The sequence below is a fragment of the Sorghum bicolor genome, chromosome 3, assembly GCF_000003195.3.
Source record: "Sorghum bicolor cultivar BTx623 chromosome 3, Sorghum_bicolor_NCBIv3, whole genome shotgun sequence".
Taxonomy (NCBI): domain Eukaryota; kingdom Viridiplantae; phylum Streptophyta; class Magnoliopsida; order Poales; family Poaceae; genus Sorghum; species Sorghum bicolor.
In genome coordinates this window covers 46,705-68,719 of record NC_012872.2, presented here as the reverse complement: position 1 = coordinate 68,719, position 22,015 = coordinate 46,705, and the positions used below count along the sequence as shown (strand labels likewise).

Genomic DNA, 22,015 nt, shown 5'->3' with positions numbered 1-22,015 from the left:
TTGTTTGTGACCAATATTATCTAATTATGGACTAACTAGGATCAAAAGATTCGTCTTGTGATTTACAGCTAAACTGTGTAATTAGTTTTTATTTTCATCTATATTTAATGTTTCATGCATGTGTCATAAGATTCGATGTGACAGCGAATCTTGAAAACTTTTTGGTTTTTGGGGTGAACTAAACAACAAGGCCTTGTTCCGCCCTTTTCTTTTCTTTCCTCCCCGCAGCCGCAGGCAGCCGACGACGAATCAGATCGGACTTGGGACGATCTCATCCCCGTCCCCCACCCACACACAACCATTCTTGTTGTTGCTTGCATGGACAAGGCCCACCTCGGAGTCGGAGGGGGTCTGTTAGCTCTCGACGCGTCGCCGCGGCCCCTTGGCTTCCTCTCCCCCACGGCGTTCCACAGAGCAAGAACAACAGCCATGGAGGCCGCCGACGACGGAAACGGAACACCCCCGCCAGGCAGCAGGGTCCGTAGGTCCGTCGAGGTGGACTTCTTCTCCGACCAGAAGATCGCTGCCGATGCAGCTAACAACAACACCTGCGGCAGGACCACCGTCTCGCCGGGATCGGGATCAGGAGCCAGCTGCCTCGCCATCAAGAAGGAGGATCTCACCATTAACGTACGTCCTTGTTACACGTACTGCTGCGCTGCCTTGTGTCTTAATTTACTTTCTTTTTTTTTTCATTTCTTCATTGCATTAGAGATCGAGCGAGTACATCTTTTTTTTTCCCTCCCTCTCATTCGATTCGATTCCCCCCTTGTGTCTTTTAATTCCCTGACGACTGACGCCGATGACCGGCCCATGCGCGCATGCAGCTCCTTCCCGGCACCGGCAGCAACGCCAACGACGACGAGGCGGCCACCCGGCTCCGGCTGCTGGACCAAGACAAGCAGAGCAGGAACACCAACGAGGTTGTTGTTGTTGTTGATTGATTGATTGCAAGCCGATCGAGCGTCGTCGATGCATGCCATGTACAGTAGTTAGTACTATATAATAGCGGATCTGTCCGCCGCAAGTCAAGTTAGACTTTCTTTAATTTGCAGATGCAGGCGGAGCTTGCGCGCATGAACGACGAGAACCAGCGGCTCCGCGGGATGCTGACCCAGGTCACCAGCAGCTACCAGGCGCTCCAGATGCATCTCGTGGCGCTCATGCAGGCGCGGGCCGGCGGCCAGGCCCAGCTGATGCTGCCTCCTGTGGCCCAGGCGCTGCCGCCGACGACCGACGGCGCGGCTGCTGCTGTCATGCCATTGCCGAGACAGTTCCTCGGCCTAGGACCGGCTGCTGCTGCCGAGGAGACGTCCAACTCGTCCACGGAGGTGGGAAGCCCGCGGCGGTCGTCGTCCACCGGCGGCAACAGGCGGGCGGAGCGCGGCGACAGCCCGGACGCGTCAACAAGGCAGCAGCAGGTAGCGCAGCAGCAGCAGGAGGCGAGCATGAGGAAGGCGCGCGTCTCGGTGCGCGCGCGATCCGAAGCGCCCATCGTAAGTCGTCTGTACTCTGCTCTTCGGAGTTGTTTTCTTTCTTTCTTTTCTTTCTTTCTTTCTTTCTTTCGGCATGACTAATTGCTTCGACGGCCACGCAGATCGCCGACGGCTGCCAGTGGCGCAAGTACGGGCAGAAGATGGCCAAGGGCAACCCATGCCCGCGAGCCTACTACCGCTGCACCATGGCCAACGGCTGCCCCGTGCGGAAGCAGGTGAGAAGAGGGAGAAGGACCCAGTCAACGGCTGCTGCTCGCATCGCATTTATTTGCGTGTTTTGACCGGACCTCTCGGACCTTGGACCGGGATGCTCCTTTCCTTTGCTTTGTACATGCATGCATGCATGCTGACTTTGACTGACCAGCTGGCACACGCAACGCACGCAGGTTCAGCGCTGCGCCGACGACCGCTCCATCCTCATCACCACCTACGAGGGCACCCACAACCACCCGCTCCCGCCCGCCGCCATGGCCATGGCCTCCACCACCTCCGCCGCAGCCTCCATGCTGCTGTCCGGCTCCATGCCCAGCGGGGACATGATGACCTCCAACTTCCTGGCGCGGGCCGTGCTGCCGTGCTCCTCCAGCATGGCCACCATCTCCGCCTCCGCGCCGTTCCCCACCGTCACGCTCGACCTCACACACGGCCCGCCCGCTGCTGCACGACCGCAGCCGCACTTCCAAGTCCCGCTGCCACCGCACCAGCAGGTCCAGCAGCAGCACCACCACCTGCAGGCGGCCGCGCTCTACAACGCCCACCAGTCTTCGTCCAAGTTCTCCGGCCTGCACATGTCATCGTCATCGACATCGGACAATAACAACAATGTTGGCACTAGTAGCAGAGCCGCCGTGGCAGCGGCTGACGCGCCGCCGCACATGGACACCGTCACTGCGGCGGCGGCCGCCATCACCGCGGACCCCAACTTCACGGTGGCGCTGGCGGCGGCCATCACGTCCATCATAGGCGGCGGCGGAGGTCATCCAATTCCAATTGCAATTCATCATGGGCAAGGGCAAGGGCAAGAGCAGGGGCAGCAGCAGGCCCCGACGAGTAACAGCAACGCCAACAACAACAACAATGCGGTGGTGACGAGCAGCAGCAACAACACGGCGACCAGCAACAGCGAGACCCAGTGAACATAACATATATGCGTACATACATATATAGGCATACATACAACCTGTGCAAGGTCGCCTCAGCTCAGCTTTTTAGCTCAAATGATTTCTTAGCTTGCATTTTTTTTCTTCTGTAACTTGTTTCCCAGATCAGTGGCACGCTTTTGTTATTTCTCTGCGGCAAAATGAAGTTGTATTGATTCATTATTTTCCTAAGGCTTTGTTTACTTCCAAAAATTTTTGCAAAATAAGAATAGTAACACTTTCGTTTGTATTTGATAAATATTATCCAATTATGGACTAACTAGGCTCAAAAGATTCGTCTCGTCAATTCCGACTAAACTGTACAAATCTTACGACACATGTATGGAACATTAAATATAAATGAAACAAGGCAAATCTTTTAAGCCTAGTTATTTCATGGTTGAACAATGTTTGTCAAATAAAAACAAAAATATTACAGTAACAAAATCTAAATAGTTTTCGCAACTAAACAAGTGCTAAAGTTATACGGACTACAGTTATCACCAGGGCATAACAACCGGGGGCCAGCCGGGTCACGGGCGCGCGGCGCCGTAGGGCTGCGAGTCGTGTATATATGACCCGGCCGGTTGCTGCCATTTGCCGTCGGAACGGGTAGCTGCTGCTTGCGTGTATTTTCGTGCTTGCATTGCATTTGCACGCGACAGTTGTTTCGTTTGCATTGTGTGCTTTCCTTGCCAGCTTAGGATTAGGATTGGTCTCTTTAATTTGATTTCTGGTCCGAGTCCAACCTTGCGGCGGCCGGTAATTTTAAAGGCAGGCAGGCAGGCAATCCAAGCCAGACAAGCAATGCCTACGATCGAAAAGCAGCAGGAAGAGGAAGAGACGGGAGCCCCGACGACTGACGGTGACGGCCGGAGATGGAGCGAGGAATCGAATCGAAGACAAACGGTGGCGACGTTGACGAGATACTTGGTCACGACGACACTGACATTCGCTGCGCCGGTCTCGCACGCATTCGCCTGCAGCTGCAAACAGCCTGGCCCGTGGCCCATGGCAAATTCATTCGCATCTTTCAAACGGCATGGCCGAGGGAGGGTGCCACAGCCCGGCCCATATAGTGCAGCCTGCAGTGCCGTCTTTTTTGTTTTTCTCAAACATTAGTTTGATTTCAGAATTTAGACCCAGTCACCCAGGGCTTGGCACCATCACTATTTGCACAAATCTAACATATCTCGGCAGCAGTGCTATTAGTTCTAAAGTCCTTGCACCGTGGCAGTTTTGGTTTCCGATCAATTATATATTGGTTTATATATAGGTCGAGAGGACAGTCACGAGACCGTTTAGTGGTTGGGCGTTTTTGTCGCCCCGGCCGTCTAGTTTGTAATTTGTCTTTTTTTTTTCCTATTTCTATCGTCTAATAAAAATTCGGCAGAGTTCTTGCCGCCTTTTAATATAAGAGAGAACAAAATTAAATTAATTAATCAAAAACGCATGATGTATATATTGAATCCTACCTCAGTACCTCTACGTACGTTAATTATTATTAACCCATATATGCATGGAGAGAGCTACATACTGTACATAGGAAGAGGAAGATCAATACTCCTATATAGGATTAAGAATAGGATGGTCTGCAGTTGGTGGTGGTGGCGGTGACGTTGATGAGTGGTGGTGGGTGGTGTTTTTGCCTTGCTCCAGCATCTTGACAACTTGCGCCATGGTTGGTCTGTTTGCGGGATCAGCGTCGAGGCACCTGTCGGCGACGGAGAAGACCAACCTGACTTCCTCGGTGGGTAAGTGGTGGTGGTGCAGCTTGAGCAGAGCCTCGTCTATGGCGTGCTCCTCCCGCTTCTCCTCCATGGTCTCCTTGACCCAGGTGACGAGCCTTGTGCCGTTCTCCAGGAAGGACTCGTCGGTGGGCCTCTTCCCCGTGAGCAGCTCCAGCAGGAGGACGCCGTAGCTGTAGACGTCGCCCTTGGTGGTGGCCCTGCCGGTGTCGAAGTACTCGGGCGCCAGGTAGCCGAAGGTGCCGGCGACGAGGGTGGTGACGTGGCTGGCGCTGGGGTTCATGAGCGTGGCGAGGCCGAAGTCGGAGAGGCGCGCCTCCATGTGGTGGTCCAGGAGGATGTTGCTGGACTTGATGTCGCGGTGGATCACGTGCGGGATGCAGTCGTGGTGGAGGTACGAGAGGCCGCGAGCAACGCCCACGGCGATCCGGTAGCGAGCAGGCCAGTCGAGGCGGCTCGCTTGCAGTTGCAGATGATGATGCAGCGCCTGGTCCAGGCTCCCGTTGGGCATCAGCTCGTAGATGAGGAGGTTGAAGTGCGTTTCTGCGTAGTAGCCGCAGAGCGGGACGACGTTGCGGTGCTTGATGTCGCCCATGGCGTCCAGCTCCCGCTCGAATCCCCGGTCCATCTCGGCGGTGCCCCGGTTGAGCCTCTTGACGGCGAAGGCCGTCTTGTCGTCCAGGCGCAGGCGGTAGACGGTGCCGTAGCCGCCGGCGCCGATCACGTCCTTGGTGGAGAGTCCCATGAGCATGGCGAGCAAGGACTTGGGGGTGAGCGACTGCGGCATGGCCATGGTGGCGGAGCGGAAGATGACCATCTTGCCGCCGCCGGCTAGGCTGTTGTCGATGATCCTCTTCTTCCGCGCCCATTTCTTGTAGAGGAGGAAGGAGATGAGCATCTTGGAGAGGAGGAAGAGGACGGAGCAGATGGTGATGTACAGCGCAACTAAGCCAGGATTATGCATCTCTCTCTTCACTCTTTGAGTAGTGCTGTGCTCTGCTCTGCTGTACTGTAGTATGTGAATGAATTGTGATGGAGAGCTAGCTAGCAATTACGAAGAAGAAAAGAAGGATCGAGCTCTCAGAGCTCAGGATGGAAGATGGATGGAAGGGAAGGGAAGCGGCCACCGGTACGTGTTGGCGGTGTGGTCATGTCTCAATTCTCATGTGAACGAGGAGAAATATAGCTACTATATACGAGAAGTTTGGCAGAGCTGGCCGGTGCGTGGAAGAACGAAAAAACAACGGGAAAGGAAAAGTGGAGACACTCTAATCATCAATCAATTTGGCTGCAATGCAATGCAGGTGCAGCTGTCTACTACTACTAGTAGTATCATCATGTGAACGTGATTTCTGAATTCCATACTCTCCTACAGGTCCTACGGCTGGCAGATAATCTGGCAGGCATGTCTCTCATCACATCAACCATGAGATATCAGCACAGTCAGCAGATCGACTCCGTGCGCCAAATCGGTACAGTACAGTACAAAACAAATTAAGGTTAAAATTAAATTAATAATTCAGACCCTTGCGCTTTCCTTCTCACTCACACAACAAGATATATGTTGGGTATAGTATAGGTGAGGCCGGGCCCACCCCGTTGGCGACACATCTGCTATTTTCTTTTCTAATTATATAATATAATGAACAACGTACAGCTATATCTGGCTTGGCTAGCCTCACCGTTGAAAACAAATACGCACAGTACTATGGTGGTGGATGATGATAGAGATATTATTGCTGGCCATTTCACTGTCAGTCTAGCAAGCTCATGCATCTCTCCAGGAAAATGGGGGTGGTGGGACCATTAGTTTCCAGCTGCGCAGCTAGAGCACAGGGATCGTGCTGCTCTTCTTCCTTTCTTTTCTTTCGGATCACATTCACGTGACCGACACCGACCGATGACCGATCACCGTATATGAATATGATGGAGCTGCCAACTGTATATAGAGAAGAGTAAGTGTACGTGTACCTCCTTAATAACAAAACCAATGCATGCAATTAGACTCCTACTGCTGTACAAAATGAAGAGGCATCACCACACCTAGCTTTAACCACCCCTCATCACCGTGAATCTCAATATACGCCGATTTCATGATTGCCGCACATTATTTTAGTTATATTACTAGCAAAAATATCCGTACATCGTAACGACAACGAAACTTATTTTTTTTAATTTCATTATTACATATATAAATTGTTTTAGTCAAAATACAAACATATATCACATACAAAATGTATAAGATGCAATGACAGTTTAAAAGAGGTTAAAAACGGATCCTCGGTACAAAGATGCAAGGATAGTTTATAATAATTAAAAGAAGCAAGTTCCTAATACGTCTTAGATCAGCGTATTGTTTTATCATTATACGTGAGTTGCTCTAACTTATATAAGCACGAAAGTATATCTAATTATCTATACCTAATATATATTTTTTTATCTGAGCTATATTTACGTTTTTGTTTGTAAAAAACACACCTAGCACGTGAAAAAGCTTAGCATCATGAGGCATCACATCACCGCTCTTTTCATGCTCTTATTTCAATTCTTGATCCGTCGTACTCTTGTAGCGCTTTCACGCAAGCAACATTACATAATCTATTTTATGATAATATACTTAAAAATTAAGCAGTGCACTAATTAAAAATTTAAGTTAATTGAAAATACACTTAAAAATGAAAGCTTTTTCAGCCCGTGCCTTATTTTGGCCCACCTTAAGACAGAGAGAACAATTTAAAACGTAACCTAGGCCTCGACTGAAAATGCTCCTTTGGGCCTTGTAAACCGATAGGCCCAGCTAATGGCAAGCTCCCATCTTCATCCAACGGCCAAGATTGTCGTTTTCAAGAACAAAACCAGTGAGCTTTCGATTTATCTAAAACCCTAGGCCTTGTTTAGTTCCTTATAATTTTCGCAAAATTTATCAGATTCTTCATCACATCGAATCTTACGGCACATGCATAGAACATTAAATATAGATTAAAAAATAACTAGTTGCACAGTTTATCTGTAATTTGCGAGATGAATCTTTGAGCCTAGTTAGTCTATGATTGGACAATATTTGTTAACTACAAATGAAAGTGCTATAATATCTATTTTGCAAAATTTTTTGCAACTAAACAAGGCCCTAGTGTCATTTGTTTCTTCTCCCCTACCTCTCTCACGCACCAGTAGCCACCACATGGCCTCTTCGGTATCTTCTTCCCTCCCCACATCGTGCAGCGCTGCCCCTTTTGTCCTCTAGTCTTCTTCTGTCTCCCCATAGGCTTGCAGGCTGTGGGTGCGAGCTGTGAGGTGCCGGACATGGCGGTGAGCTACGAGCGTGCGAGCATTAGGGCACAGTCGGCCACACAGGTCTCAGGGTCAACCACGCCGAGCGCGGGTACACCAGCCTCATGTTTGAACAAGCCAAACGTCGGGACACCAGACTCGTATCAGACGAGAATAGTCTCTCGCAAGGATGATCGATCTCATCCCTTCCGATCTCCAACCAAACACCACGATATATAAGGACCATCCCATCCCGTCGTCCTCACAATCCACGAAACCAAACGGCATCTTAGTTTCTCTCATAAGGAGACGTGAGGATATATATGTACAACTGGAGGTAGACGACGACACGATGGATGGGAGCAAGGCACGGTGTGAGAGAGACGGCACCACTAGCTGACTTGATCAGCTGATCTGACCTGCCCCAGCACAGCTGCCGCTGCCGGCCTCACAGCAAATTAAAAGGCAACAAGAAGAGGGGATCGGATCGGACTATCGGAGGCTGTGGGCTGTACGTACGCGCGTGGCTCAGCTGGGTGGTGGTATTCGCACTAGCTTGTTGCATTGCATGCTAGGTGCATGCAATTCGTACGCTAAGCTGAGACGCCAGGTGGACGTCGATCGGCATCATGGATATTATTATTTGCAAGGTTCTAGGTTGTTTGCTAGACGTACACATCGTCATGCACGTATATATTTTTGTCTCTATCTGGGACTTGGGGCCGTGTTTCGTGCTAATTAATGCGGACCGTACGTAACTCATATATGCACCTACACATGGAAGACGACACCTTCTTGTTGCCATGCCGGCACGGCACGATAAGCCTTTTTCTGGTCCGGCGGCCCGTTTTCATTCAATACCGTACCGTACGACGATACAATGTTAATCTTCTTTGGGTTTTCATTGCACTGGGAGATTACATCGATCGATCGTGTGTTGCAGAGCTACTATAAATATAAAGGATCGGATCGGATGTTGTGGACAATAATGTATATATATACTAGCTAGCATTTGTCTTTCCAAAAGTACTAGTAAATGACAACATATATATTTCATTCACAAAAGACTGTCTGTCCTTGTATCGATCTCATCTCAATTTACATGCGTTTAACATCTACTAGAAAAGTCAAACCTGATTTATAATTAATTTGAAACGTAGAATGCATCAATGATCTATGCATGCATGTTGTCTAGCTGACTAGCTAGCTAGGATGGAGGAACGAGCAGCTGGGGGGGGCAGCTGCGGGCAGTCGAAGGGGTCGTCGCGCGGCAGCAGGTCGGCTGTGCGTAGGGCGGTGAAGAGCATGAGGGCGAGGGTGACGGCCACGGACAGCACGGCGAGCGCCAGCATCAGCGCGTTGGCCGCCGCCTGCCGCACCTCCCGCGCGTACTCCGCCGACGCCAGCGCCAGCAGCGTCAGCGGGAACGAGTAGGCCCACCACGCCACGCTGAAGCGACGCATCGCACGCTTGAACAGCGTCGGACGGGAAACCTGCATGCATGCATGCACATTATATATCATAGTAATCTTGAATTAGTATTTAATTATTTACTGTATGCATCATCGATCAGTGAAGTTCGTTCATATAATCATTATTGTACCACACGGAATATATGAGTCATCTGTATGCACTACGACCACTAGTTATATGCAGATATAGAGTATGCATGCATGATCCAATAATATAATTCCAACGTGCAATGCATGATGAGAGTATATATGCATGCATGAGATCTACATGCATGCATCGTCGTCTATCTCACATTCTCTATTTCTGTCGAATCTAGCAGTTATTTAACAGTATTTTCTCTCGTAATAAATCAGCAAATAATATTTTTCAATCATACCAAACGAAATCACGGGGACAAGGTATATCTTTTAATTTGTCTCCGCCCACCATCACCAGCGAGAATAATATTATTATACTTATCTATCTATCTAGTCTACCCGTGCATGCGCACTAGCTAGCACTAGCTTGTTTTTAATTTTCGGATATTATTAACAAAATGAGTGTGGTGTGCGCAACGCAACTTCATTCACCGTATAGTCATTTCAAGCAAAAATTAGTTACTATGCATAATTAATATAAAATAGAATAAAACATGAAGAGAAATTAATTAACAGATAAACGATACGCGCGCGACGTACGATGGACGCGAAGAGGAAGAGCGAGAGGAAGAAGAGCATCTTGCAGCATGTGTCGAAGGAGGCTGATATGGCGTCCCAGGCGAGCGACGCCATGCTGGGCGCGGCGAAGAAGAGGAAGAAGACCGGGCGCAGCATGGCCGGCAGCGAGTCGGATCCGAGGAACCTCTGGTACAGCGTGACGAAGAGCACAAGGTAGTGCGCGGCACCGACGGCGAAGATGGCGACTGCGGCCTCGTGCCATCCCATACTGGCGGCCGCCCTGGCCGTGACGAGGTTGCCGATGACGGTGATGTGGCTGGCCGGGTTGGCCACCATGGAGAGGAACTTGCGTCCTCGCGTGAACCACTGGCCGTAGATCTTGACGTCCAGCGCGAGGATGGGCAGCGAGAAGGCCCACCACAGCAGGTGGTACGGTGGCGCGCTGGGGCGCAGGAACAGGAACGGCGCGGACTGCAGGAGCAGCAGGCACGAGATCCAGGGCGCGAACAGGTAGTTCATGGCGACGTGGTGCCGGAACTCGGCGCGCACGGCGGGGAAGCGGAGCAGGCAGCGCACGGCGTAGAGCGCGGCGAGCGCCAGCAGGGCCAGCAGCGCCAGCGACCAGAGGAGAAGGAAGGCCACGGAGGGCAGCAGGGGCAGCAGCAGGGGCCCATGATGCCCGCTGGAGGCGGAGGCGGCGGCGGCGGAGTCGCTGATGAGCGTGCGCCACAGCAGCGCCTGCCCGCTGAGCGCCAGGCTGATGCGGAAGTAGCCGGCGTGGAAACGCGTCAGCATGTCCCACTCCCACTCCCACCCCCACCGCCGGAATAAGTTGCCGCCGCCGTGCGGGGGGCATTTGCTGCTGCTGCTGGTGGCCTGCTTCTTGCTGCTAGCAGTATTATTGTTGCTCTTGCTACTGCCGCCGTCGTCGTCGTCGTGGGGTTTAAGGGAGGGAGAGGATGATGATGATGGTGATGCGACCAATTCCATTTGCTAATAACTTTTGATATGATGAGCTTGCTGATCGATCGTCGATCCACCACCACCACCTCTGCTCGATCGTCTGCTTAATTGTATATTGCAGCTGCAGGGTGTGTGGCTTGGTGGTTATCTCTCGACCGATCGGTATTTATAGGCCCATGGATCGAGCGGGCAGCCAGCGCGCAGCAGGTCCAGTTCGATCAGCTTGGGATTTTAGGCCACCTCCTAAAATTTTAGTCCTGTCGCATCGGTAGTAATAAACATATTTAAACACTATTTGAAGTATTAAGCATATTACACAGACGATGGAGGTTAATTTATGACACGAATCTGTTAAGTCTAACCAGTCCATAATATAGTACTACAATAAATATATGCTAATGACAAATTAATAGATTCTTCATCTCGTGAATTAGTCACAGCTTCTTAATTAATTCTATTATTAATATTCAAATACTTGATGTGACAATAAATATGATATCCTTTAGTTCCTGGATCCAAACACCCTTGTCACCAACTGAGGTTACTTAACTCCTCCTTCCTGGAGTACAGTATATTCTACAAGCAAGCAAGTAGTACCTATTCCATCGGATCAGAAGTGGTGAGTGCTCTCGACCGGTTCGGTTCGTTCATTCTAGTCCAGTACTGGCGGCCCGGCCTGCGGGTACATGTGGGTGAGGCAGTAACTGGGGCAGGCGCTGCCAGTTTCTTGCCCAGCTATGGTTTTGTTTAGTTTCAAAAAAATTTTACAAAATTTTTGAGACGCTACATGCATAAAATATTAGATATGGATAAAAAATAATTAATTACATAATTTATCTATAATTTACGAGACGAATCTTTTAAACCTAGTTAGTTTATGATTAGATAGTATTTGTCAAATACAAATGTAAGTGCTACAATATCTATTTTGCAAATTTTTTTGCAACTAAACAAGACCTGTGTATTATTCCTCTGTAGGAGGACCAGTTTTTTTGTTTCATGGAGAAACGGTAGCTAGCTCAACAAAAAAAAGGTGTGTGTTCAAAAGGCGACTATAGCTAGCTTGCGTACCGGAGCACCGTACGAAATATATATGTGTGTGTAATGTATGAATCCTACGTGGATTCCTCGTCAGAATGGGCCGGCAGTGGACCTGGTTGGCTTCCCCTCCGATCTTCCTACGGACGATGTGTATCACACATCGATGCACACAGAAGAATGATCGAATAGAAAAAGGAAAGTACGTAGTGGAGGTAGCACGAGGACGATCGAGCGAGAGGGGCAAAATAAAATAAAGCCACCACGCCCCGCAGACGCACCTCGTAATCACGTCTCCATGGCCGGATTTGGAGTTGATACCGTTTTAGGTACATATTAGGTCTGCTAGCTCGATATGGCCTTTAATTTCTTGGATTGGACTAATATAGTGCCCGTGCGGCATCTGAAAAAACAAATTAAACAACTAAACATGATAATTATAATATACAAGATATTTTCATATTTATTCTTAAATAATATCATTGGAATAAAAAAGAAGCACTTCTAACTCGTCACAACAACCATCTCACGTGGGGACGGAAATGGATCGAATACGCATGGGATTGAATTCAGATGACACTCTTTTGCCACATTACAAAACGGATGGTCCGAATTCAGATTTACCATCGGATACTTACTCAGATTCAACATGAAGCAAATATTCTAAAATTTAACCGTGATGAACATAACTCAGTGCAAGTTCACAAATAATAAAAGTAATTTTGAAGTACACTCCCAATAATACAAAGATTCATTTTGAGCCATAGGCTCCTCTACCCTCCAAATAAGCTGACACCACAGTCAGATATTAAAAGGAGAGTAGCTATGAAACACAAAATTTGCTGAAAGCACAAAAACATCTTTGTTGCTTTGTGTGCATTGTGGAAGTCTGAACCATAGCACAACCTGCACCTGTTCACACAAAGATCAGATGACCAATCCTATTACAATGTCCCTTACCAGGCCCTTAACGAGTGACGGAGTGGGCTAACCCATGTATCAAATGATGTCTCTGTCAACAAGGTCTTGGAATCTGAAATCCCCTTGATCAAAGATCAGCGCATACACAATGCCATTAATGTGCCCCTTCGTGTGCAACTCTGACAATAGTTTTACCCTTGTTCACAGCCTTGCTCCTCTTCATCGACCATGCAAGGAACTGTAAGAAAGCATCGAAAATTTAACTGAATTGTTTGGAGTATGGATGATTGAGTTATCATGCAAAGTTTGATGCAATTAACAAATTTGTTCTATAAGTTGGCAATTCAACCCTGAACTCTGCTCCAACAAGCAACGACGCCTAGTCAAGCACCTCTGCTTGCCTCCAACAGAATGATGAAATTAATGATCAGAGCATGTATCACATCCAAATAAAAAGGAATATACCTAAATTATGTCCAGGTCAACATGTAGGTACTATTTTATTTCAGCTTAAATAGTCCTAGACTCCTAGCAACAAATATTATATTAAACTAATATCGCACAAGAAAAAAGTTGACAAATATTAAAATCGTTCTAATTCAATAGATCAGATAGTGCAAATAAAAAAGATAAAAAACAGCATCAACAGGATCACCTACACAAGGTGATGATGATATATATAAAAAAGATGAGCATCTATAACTAATAGTGTGAGGTCTAGTTAATTTGTTCACATACCTTCATCTTCCAAAGCCCGCATGTAGTCTTCTTCGTTGTCGTCGTTGCCATCAGAGGAGACGTCGATGACATTCTCATTGTTATCATCGGCTTGTCATGTTCTAGATTTTTTTAGTATAACAGATTCAATCTATTGAAAATAAGAACATTACTTTTCTGCCTCGTTCTTCTGTGGTTTATGGCAAAGATGCATTAAAATGCACAAATAGTTGGTAGAAAGGTTCACCAAAGCATGCAGTTCAGGAAAATCAAAAAGTTGGGAGAGAGAAAAAACAAAGAACAAATGTAGTGACAACCTGACCGGTGAGGCACCTCACCTGCATGGGGCTTTGTTGGACCTTCCTCTATCATCTCAACCACTTGCTCTTACTTAGGACCATCACTTACTGACCCGTTGACTGCAATGCACATTCAGAAACTATCATCATCAGTGATCCCATGATATCAAATTAGCGTAAGGGAGTGCTGGCCAACATTAGCCAAATTAACATTTTAAATTATGTTGAACGAAGGACTTTTACTACCACTGACTTCATAGCAGAATCAAGATTTCTTTTTTAAGAAAGCAACATCTCTAAAGCAACAAAAAAAAAAACAACCAGCTACCTCACACTGTCAATACTCCAAAACATTGTGCATCGAACAGAGATACTCGAACCAGAGAAGGGTTCTAAGACCTGAACATACTAAGCTCGGATTGTCAACAAGAAAATATAAAAAATATAACCAAAAATATTTGTACTCAAATCAACTTCATGGTTCCCAAATGTGCCAATTGCATATGAGTGAACTACTGAACTTATAATCAATAACTAACCTTACCTCAACCCCGTAAACAGAGAGCAAGATGTCCTTCAGATTGTCCCTGTTGAATCCAAACTGTCATAGCCCATGTCAGATACTACATTTATGTTCAAATTCAAATGTCAGATATATCAGACTGAAAGCATACTTGCTTCAGACCATGTCACCATCGAGTAGAAAACCCAGCACGTTTGTCCGAGGCACCGAATCCGGTAAATCGATCGGGTAAACGGTGTAGGATTCAGACAACACCCAATGTTCCTATCAACAACGCACGAGTTGATCAACGTTCCCAGCAATGACGCATGCAAAGGCACAAGCTTGAGCACATGGCACGCGTGCACAACTGATCATGTGATGTGCTTAGATTTCATCAGAAAAATAAAATCAAGGGGGTGGGCGGACAAGGGTCTGCTCACCTGCACCAGTGCGTGATGGAGGTGCCGAAGCCGTGAACGAGTAGTACGAGTAATCCAGCGACAGTAGCGTTCACAATGGTGGCTGCTCCTGCTCCTCCTTTCAACTTTGGTCTCGCTGTCCAACCTAGATACCCTGGTACGGCAGGCTCGACCGGGGTCGGCGGCCGAGCGCGCACCGCATCCTGGTGGGGAACGAGAGAATGACTGCCTGTGCTAGACGGCCCTGCGTCGAGAAGAAGCTGTTGAGAGCCCTGTCGAGGTGCCCGCCGTAGCTAGCGAGGTGGTTGAAGGTGTCTTCCTGGGTGCGGCCGCTAATCTAGGCGGAGAGTTTGATGCAGGGTTCAAACTTTCCTCTATTGTTGTCGTATTGATTTTGTTGGAGATAAAATCCTGTGTGCGCTTTCCTGGGTACACAATAGTTGAGGCCCTCAGCGGGGGTGATTTCTTTGGGTGGACCAAGCACAATTCTTTTGGGTGAATTATAGTAAAGAAGAAGATGATGATCATATATCCCCGAGCTGCCATGTAAACCTTGACAATGGCCATTGCATCATGTGCATGCCCACCATACCATTTGGGTTTTGGAGATCCATGGGGACCGAGACAGGGGGCAGCGACTCAGCACGGTCGGCTAAAAGTACATAAAAGTTCCAGATATTATAGATGGATCGAGTATGTAAATGCTATGTTTTTATCAACCACATAGTCATTAGATGATGATGAATGGATGCCAAAACCCTCTTATTACCATATTTATCAGGAATTTGAATCTCTTTCATTTCTAGTGTCTCTTTTACTGCCGGCACCTCTTCCACCATCTCAATATCTTAAGTTTCCTCTTTGAGTTTGCATTACATCTTCAATTCTCACATCTACCTCACAAGATGTTCTTTATTTGTCCTTTTCTAATCTTGGGTGATTAGCTCTCTCTTCATTTCCCACCCATTGACTGGATCCCACTATAATAACTGTAAGTTATATATATATATATATATATATATATATATATATATATATATATCCAGTAAATACAATGCTAACATACTTATTATTATTTTTAAAAAATATATCAAGTATATGTAATAAAAATTTAGACAGGGCCTTACAAACAATGTATAGTTAAAAGTACATAAAAGTTCCAGATATTATAGATGGATCGAGTATGTAAATGCTATGTTTTTATCAACCACATAGTCATTAGATGATGATGAATGGATGCCAAAACCCTCTTATTACCATATTTATCAGAAATTTGAATCTCTTTCATTTCTAGTGTCTCTTTTACTGCCGGCACCTCTTCCACCATCTCAATATCTTAAGTTTCCTCTTTGAGTTTGCATTACATCTTCAATTCTCACATCTACCTCACAAGATGTTCTTTATTTGTCCTTTTCTAATCTTGGGTGATTAGCTCTCTCTTCATTTCCCACCCATTGACTGGATCCCACTATAATAACTGTAAGTTCATTGTTCAAACGCATGACTCCCTTCTTCTTACCCATGTTGCCTTCATCTGATTTACCAGAGTTAAGAAGTGCCCTTTTTGCCTCAATGGCAGCCAAAGGATCATATTTGGAATCACACATGCTAGAGGCCAACTCATTCATCACCGTGGAATGCCCCATTCATTAAACTGCATGTAGCTCAGTTTATTGATTTCCACTAGGTTGAAGTTGCCACATATCAATCTATCAACACCAGGTTGACAAGCCTCCCATTTGCAAGCACTCATGCATCTTCACTGTCATACTACTGTGAAATTGTGATTGGTGGGGTCGAACTGCTTGGTGGCCATGTAGCGCTCGAGCTTGGGCTTGCGGAGTAGGGTGCGCCGCACGGGTGGGTGGTTCCGGCGGCGGTCGCGGGTGAAGTACTTGATGTCGTAGACTGTCTCCGGGTCGGATGTGGGCACGATGGCCTTGTTGCGGTCATCGCTCACGGTGGCCGGGCACTTGACGCGGTACTCGAGCGCGCCAGGCAGTGCGCTGCGGTACTCGGGTGAGGCGCAGGGCCCTGTGATCTCCCACGGCTTCTTGAGGAACCTGCGGAGCCCTGGAACAATGATTTGCCAGCGCTGGTGGCCGATGAGGTGGCAGAGGCCATCAGGGTCGGCAAGGTGGTGGGATCGATCGACGAAGAGGGGAGGATGGGATGGGGAGATCGGCCGATGCAGCGAGACAAGACAGACGCTGGGAATGGCGATGGGCTCGGGTTTCTGCTAGGCAATAACGTGGGCCACACCAAACGGTGTGTCGAGCTGGCCTAGCCCATGCTGATCAAATTCCGACACAGAAAGGCAGGCCAGAACGGGAGCCCAGGAGCCGTCCCCACGCTCGGCAGCGATAGAGTATTCCCGGAATATTCTGTCAACGACGCCGTAAACGTGTAAACGCATGCGTCAACTCCATCGTAGAGGAGTGGCGGACGGGTGGGCCCTAACGGAGTACCGTGATGTAGCCACCTGTCAGCAAAGGTAGGGTGGTTTTAGCTCGTAACCGTACGACTATCTCATTAGTTGGGGTGGCCATTGATTTGGTTGGATTGTGTCTCCCGTTCTGTTTCAATCTAGGGAATAACAATGAGGAAGCGATGACATGCCCAAAAGAAAAAGAAGGGAGTTATAGTTGTAGTGGCGGGCGGAGGAGAGTGCAGAGGGGCGCTTAGCACGGAGCAAGGTGCCGCGCGCCGTTTCTTCTTCTGCCCCGCTGAAACCGAAGCATAGGAAGCTCGCTCGCTCCCGTATACAAGGACGATGCCATTGTGAGTATTTCCTGTTAGGATGATATCAGGCCCAGCCCAACGGCTGGGGCCTTTCCGTCTAGATCGTGCCCTGATCGGGGGCGCCCAATCGATCCATGGTTGGTGGGCCCCCAATGTGCTGCGCCATATAAATAGGAGTGGGGGGCTACACGCACACAACACGAGGTTCATCGTGCGCCACCAAACCCTACTCACAACCCTAGGTCGCTGATCAACAACACGTAGTGGTGTCGGGAAGCACCACTTCACCACCACGCTTCTACCCCCTGGGCTGTCGTCGGGTAGAGCCGCTGGAGGCCTAAGTACGGTGAGATCTCCATCGTCACCGCCTCGACGCAATAACCATGGACGTCTCTAGAGCTGCTCCCGCCGCCAACAACGGTCGAAACCCTAAACCTCTTGATCTACGCATTTCTCTATTTCTTCCCATTTGTAATAGATCTACTGCATGTACATGTATCACTGTCTATATTATTCTTGTACCCCGAATCCCTGTTTGTCCTACTACTAGTAGATCCTAGCTAAGTCTTATCAATGGTATCAGAGTTTTCTTGTTGTAAAATGGCCACTAGCGTTGAAGTGGAAGTTCAAGCTATAGGAAATTTATCTCTAGATTTGGCTAGTGGTTTCACACTTGAGTTACATAATGTTCTTTATGTTCCCTCTCTAGATAGAAATTTAATTTCAGTTTCATGTTTGTCAGACTATGGTTTTGATTGCAATTTCAGCAAGAATGATTGTAAGCTACAGTTAAATAATAAATGTGTGGGTCTTGCCTTCCGACAAGACAAACTTTATTTATTATCTATGTTTGAGAATGTGAATGCTGAATGTAATAATGCTGAGAATGCAATGTCCGCAAATGCAAGCAAGAAAAGAAAGAGAATTGATTCCTCATTGAAATTATGGCACCGTCGTTTAGGCCATATTTCTAGGGGGAGAATAGAACGCAGTCAAAGAATCAATCCTCCCACCACTAGAACTCTCAGAGTTGGAGCAATGCATTGATTGCATTAAAGGCAAGTTAGTAAAGAACATAAAGAAAGGCGCTAAGCGAAGCACGGGAGTACTAGAATATATCCACACAAACATTTGTGGACCTTTTCCAGTGACATCTATGGATGGTTTTGATTCCTTCATCACATTCATGGATGACTACTCTCGTTATGGATATATTTATCCAATCAAAGAATGTTCAGAAGCTTTAGACAAGTTTAAGATATTTAAGGCTGAGGTTGGAAATCAACTTGATAGAAAAATCAAAGTAGTAAGATCTGACCGTTGGGGGAGTACTATGGTTGACATACCCCTTATGGACAAGTTCCTAGACCTTTTGCAAGGTTCTTACAGAAAAATGGCATAGTAGCCCAGTATTCAATGCTGGGTGACCCACAACAAAATGGAGTATCAGAAAGGCGTAACCGTACTCTAATGGATATGGTGTGCAGCATGATGGGCTATTCCACTCTGACATTGAGTTTGTGGATGGAGGCCTTAAAATCGCCATTCATATTCTTAACAGAGTTTTACTTAAAACACCGTATGAGTTGTGGACCGATAGGAAACCCTCAGTCAACCATTTGCGTGTCTGGAGGAGCCCTACTGAAGCAAAGGTATTTAACCCAAATATTGGAAAGCTAGACCCCAAAATAGTAAGTTGCTATTTTATTGGCTATCTAGAAAAGTCGAAAGGTTATCATTTCTACTGCCCTGGTAGACATATCAAGATTGTGGAAACGAGACACACTAGTTTCCTAGAAGATCAGATGATCAGTGGGAGCAAGGCAGCGCGAGAAATCAACCTTGAAGAGAAGCGGGTGTTCGTGCCCATTCCTATGGTGCAGGAACCCTACTTCACGCTACCTATTGTTGTTGGACCTACAGCGGTGGTGACAACACCTACTGTTATTTCGCCTACAGCTAATTCGGAACCTATCCTTCAGGAGCTGAATAAACCCATAGTCGATGAACATCAGCCCCAACAAGAGCAACCCCAAGAAGAAGAAATGCTAGTAGCAGAACCTTCTGGCAGACCTCAAAGATCAAGAAAGTCTCCTATTTCAGATGACTACATAGTCTATGAATGCGAAGAACTTCAGATGGAGGGAGAACCCACTTCATTTGAAGAAGCCATGAGGAGCGCTGAAGCATCTAAGTGGCAAGAAGCCATGGAAGATGAATTAAAGTCCATGAGTACCAATAAAGTTTGGGACCTAGAGGAAATTCCTAAAGGAGCCAAAACAGTAGGCTGCAAATGAGTCGACAAGGTGAAACGTGACTCCAAAGGGAACATAGAAAGGTATAAAGCAAGATTAGTAGCAAAGGGTTTTACTCAGCGAGAAGGGATAGACTATAATGAAACATTCTCTCCCGTCTCAAGCAAGGACTCTTTTAGAATCATAATGGCCCTAGTGGCACATTTTGATCTAGAATTGCATCAAATGGATGTGAAAACAACATTTCTCAATGGGGATCCCGAAGAAAGAGTATACATGGCACAACTGAAAGGTTTTGTTGTGACAGGCGAAGAAAGAATGGGCTGTCGCCTGAAGAAATCCATTTATGGATTAAAGCAAGCATCCAGACAGTGGTATTTGAAGTTCGATAAGACGATCAGAAAGTTTGGGTTTAAAGAGAATGTCAAGGACAATTGCGTCTATGCAAAGTTCAAGAATGGGAAATACATTTTCCTAGTACTGTATGTAGATGACATTCTACTAGCAAGTAGTGATGTCACTCTACTGCAGGAAACCAAAATGTTTTTGTCCTCAAATTTTGATATAAAAGATTTAGGTGAAGCTTCTTTTGTCTTGGGCATAAAGATTCACCGAGATAGACACCGAGGGGCATTGGGATTGTCTCAAGAAGTATATATAGAGAAAGTTTTGAAGAAATTCAATATGCATAAGTGTAAACCTTCACCAGCTCCTATTGTCAAAGGTGACAAGTATGGGGAACATCAATGTCCCAAGAGCAAGTTCGAGCGTGATTGCATGCAAGCCGTTCCATACACTTCAGCTGTCGGAAGCTTACAGTATGCTCAAGTGTGCACACGACCAGACCTGGCTTTTGTGGCGGGGCTGCTTGGTAGATATCAATGTAATCCAGGTATGGAACACTAGAATCTAGTAAAGAAAGTCTTAAGATACTTGCAAGGCATGAAAGGTCTCATGTTAACCTATAGAAGATCTAATGACCTATGAATAGTAGGATATTTAGATTCTGATTACGCGGGAGATGATAGAAAGTCTACCTCAGGGTATATATTCACTCTCGCACAAGGAGCCATATCATAGAAGAGCTCAAAACAAACAATAGTCATTGCATCGTCCATAATGTATGCTGAGTTTATTGCTTATTATGAGGCATTAGGACAGGTGAATTGGCTTAATAAATTTATACCCAATTTAAAGGTGGTCGACAGCATCGATAAACCACTAAAGTTGTATTGTGACAATGAGCCAACAGTATTGTATGCTCACAACAATAAGTCAAGCAATGCCGCCAAGCACATTGACATAAAATATTATGTTGTGAAGGATAAAATTCGGGATCACGTCATAAGTCTTGAACATATAAGCACAGAAAAGATGCTAGCGGATCCGCTTACGAAAGGCTTACCGCCCAATATGTTCAGAGAACATGTAGCCGGCATAGGTTTAAGGGAAAGCCTATGATTCCTAGATACTAAGGGGCCCAAGGTGAGAATTCATCTCAAAAACAAAAAAGTAGTTGTGGTTGTCTAATCTAACAGTAATAACTGTTAAGATGAAACATACTCAATACACTAATTTGTGATGGGGTGGGTTAACAAAGCGTAAGAGCATAGATGAGATCAAGAGGGAGAATGTTAGGATAATCTCATGCCTAGCCCAATGGTTGGGGCCTTTCCCCCTAGATCACGCCCTGATCGGGGGCGCCCAACCGATCCATGGTTGGTGGGCCCCCAACGCGTTGCGCCATATAAATAGGAGTGGGGGGCTAGAGGCACACAACATGAGGTTCGTTGAGCGCCGCCAAACCCTACTCACAACCCTAGGTTGCCGATTAACAGCGCACAGTGGTGTCAGGAAGCACCACTTCACCACCGCGCTTCTACCCCTACGCCGTCATCGGGCAGAGCCGCTGGAGGCCTAAAGGACGGCGAGATCTCCATCGTCACCGCCCCGACGCCATCACCATGGACGTCTCTGGAGCTACTCCCACCGCCAACGACGATCGAAACCCTAAACCTCTTGATCTATGTGTTTCTCTATTTCTTCCCATTTGTAATAGATCTACTGCATGTACATGTATCACTGCCTATATTATTCTTGTACCTTGAATCCCCGTTCGTGCTACTAGTAGTAGATCCTAGCTAAGTCTTATCACTTTCGACTGCTTACTGCATACTTCCCTCAAGATTGTCCACTGTCATACTACTGTGAAATTGATTGCGGCTTCTGTGAAATTTGTTGCTTTTGTTTTCTGCATCTAAGTTCTCTTTGCCCACTACTTATCAATTTACATAGCCATTTTATTATGCAATTATTCATGAGGTAAACCTGATCATCCATAAAGAGTAGTATTTGACCTTTGTTAATAGAGTTA

General features: G+C 46.9%; 3 protein-coding genes and 1 pseudogene across 4 annotated transcripts; 1 reads left to right on the top strand and 3 right to left on the bottom strand.

Annotated features, from left to right (window-relative positions):
* On the top strand, positions 225 to 2,832 carry LOC8078066 (WRKY transcription factor 6). 2 transcript variants are annotated; one of them, XM_021457967.1, is made up of 6 exons: positions 225 to 521; positions 555 to 630; positions 828 to 923; positions 1,056 to 1,496; positions 1,598 to 1,711; positions 1,883 to 2,832. In XM_021457967.1, the coding sequence occupies exons 1-6, from the start codon at positions 319 to 321 to the stop codon at positions 2,630 to 2,632; spliced, it is 1,680 nt and encodes a 559-aa protein (XP_021313642.1). In that variant the 5' UTR covers positions 225 to 318; the 3' UTR covers positions 2,633 to 2,832. The 2 variants fall into 2 exon arrangements, with proteins under 2 accessions (XP_021313642.1, XP_002457035.1); XM_002456990.2 differs by having other exon boundaries at positions 225 to 630.
* Positions 4,065 to 5,683, bottom strand: LOC110433526 (receptor-like serine/threonine-protein kinase At1g78530). Its single transcript, XM_021455841.1, has one exon. The coding sequence runs from the start codon at positions 5,345 to 5,347 to the stop codon at positions 4,202 to 4,204; it is 1,146 nt and encodes a 381-aa protein (XP_021311516.1). The 5' UTR covers positions 5,348 to 5,683; the 3' UTR covers positions 4,065 to 4,201.
* On the bottom strand, positions 8,684 to 10,899 carry LOC8077536 (S-type anion channel SLAH4). Its single transcript, XM_002454815.2, has 2 exons — positions 9,804 to 10,899; positions 8,684 to 9,146 (listed from the first exon to the last, which is right to left on the bottom strand). Exons 1-2 carry the CDS (start codon positions 10,770 to 10,772, stop codon positions 8,853 to 8,855), a joined length of 1,263 nt encoding a protein of 420 aa, XP_002454860.2. The 5' UTR covers positions 10,773 to 10,899; the 3' UTR covers positions 8,684 to 8,852.
* Positions 16,410 to 16,768, bottom strand: LOC8077535 (annotated as a pseudogene).

Coding starts and splice junctions, on each gene's coding strand:
- LOC110433526 (XM_021455841.1), bottom strand. CDS start 5,347: ATGCATAATCCTGGCTTAGTTGCGCTGTACATCACCATCTGCTCCGTC.
- LOC8077536 (XM_002454815.2), bottom strand. CDS start 10,772: ATGGAATTGGTCGCATCACCATCATCATCATCCTCTCCCTCCCTTAAA. Junction 9,147..9,803: donor TCTTCCTCTTCGCGTCCATC/GTACGTCGCGCG, acceptor GCATGCATGCAG/GTTTCCCGTCCGACGCTGTT.
- LOC8078066 (XM_002456990.2), top strand. CDS start 319: ATGGACAAGGCCCACCTCGGAGTCGGAGGGGGTCTGTTAGCTCTCGAC. Junction 631..827: donor AGGAGGATCTCACCATTAAC/GTACGTCCTTGT, acceptor GCGCGCATGCAG/CTCCTTCCCGGCACCGGCAG. Junction 1,712..1,882: donor GCTGCCCCGTGCGGAAGCAG/GTGAGAAGAGGG, acceptor CAACGCACGCAG/GTTCAGCGCTGCGCCGACGA.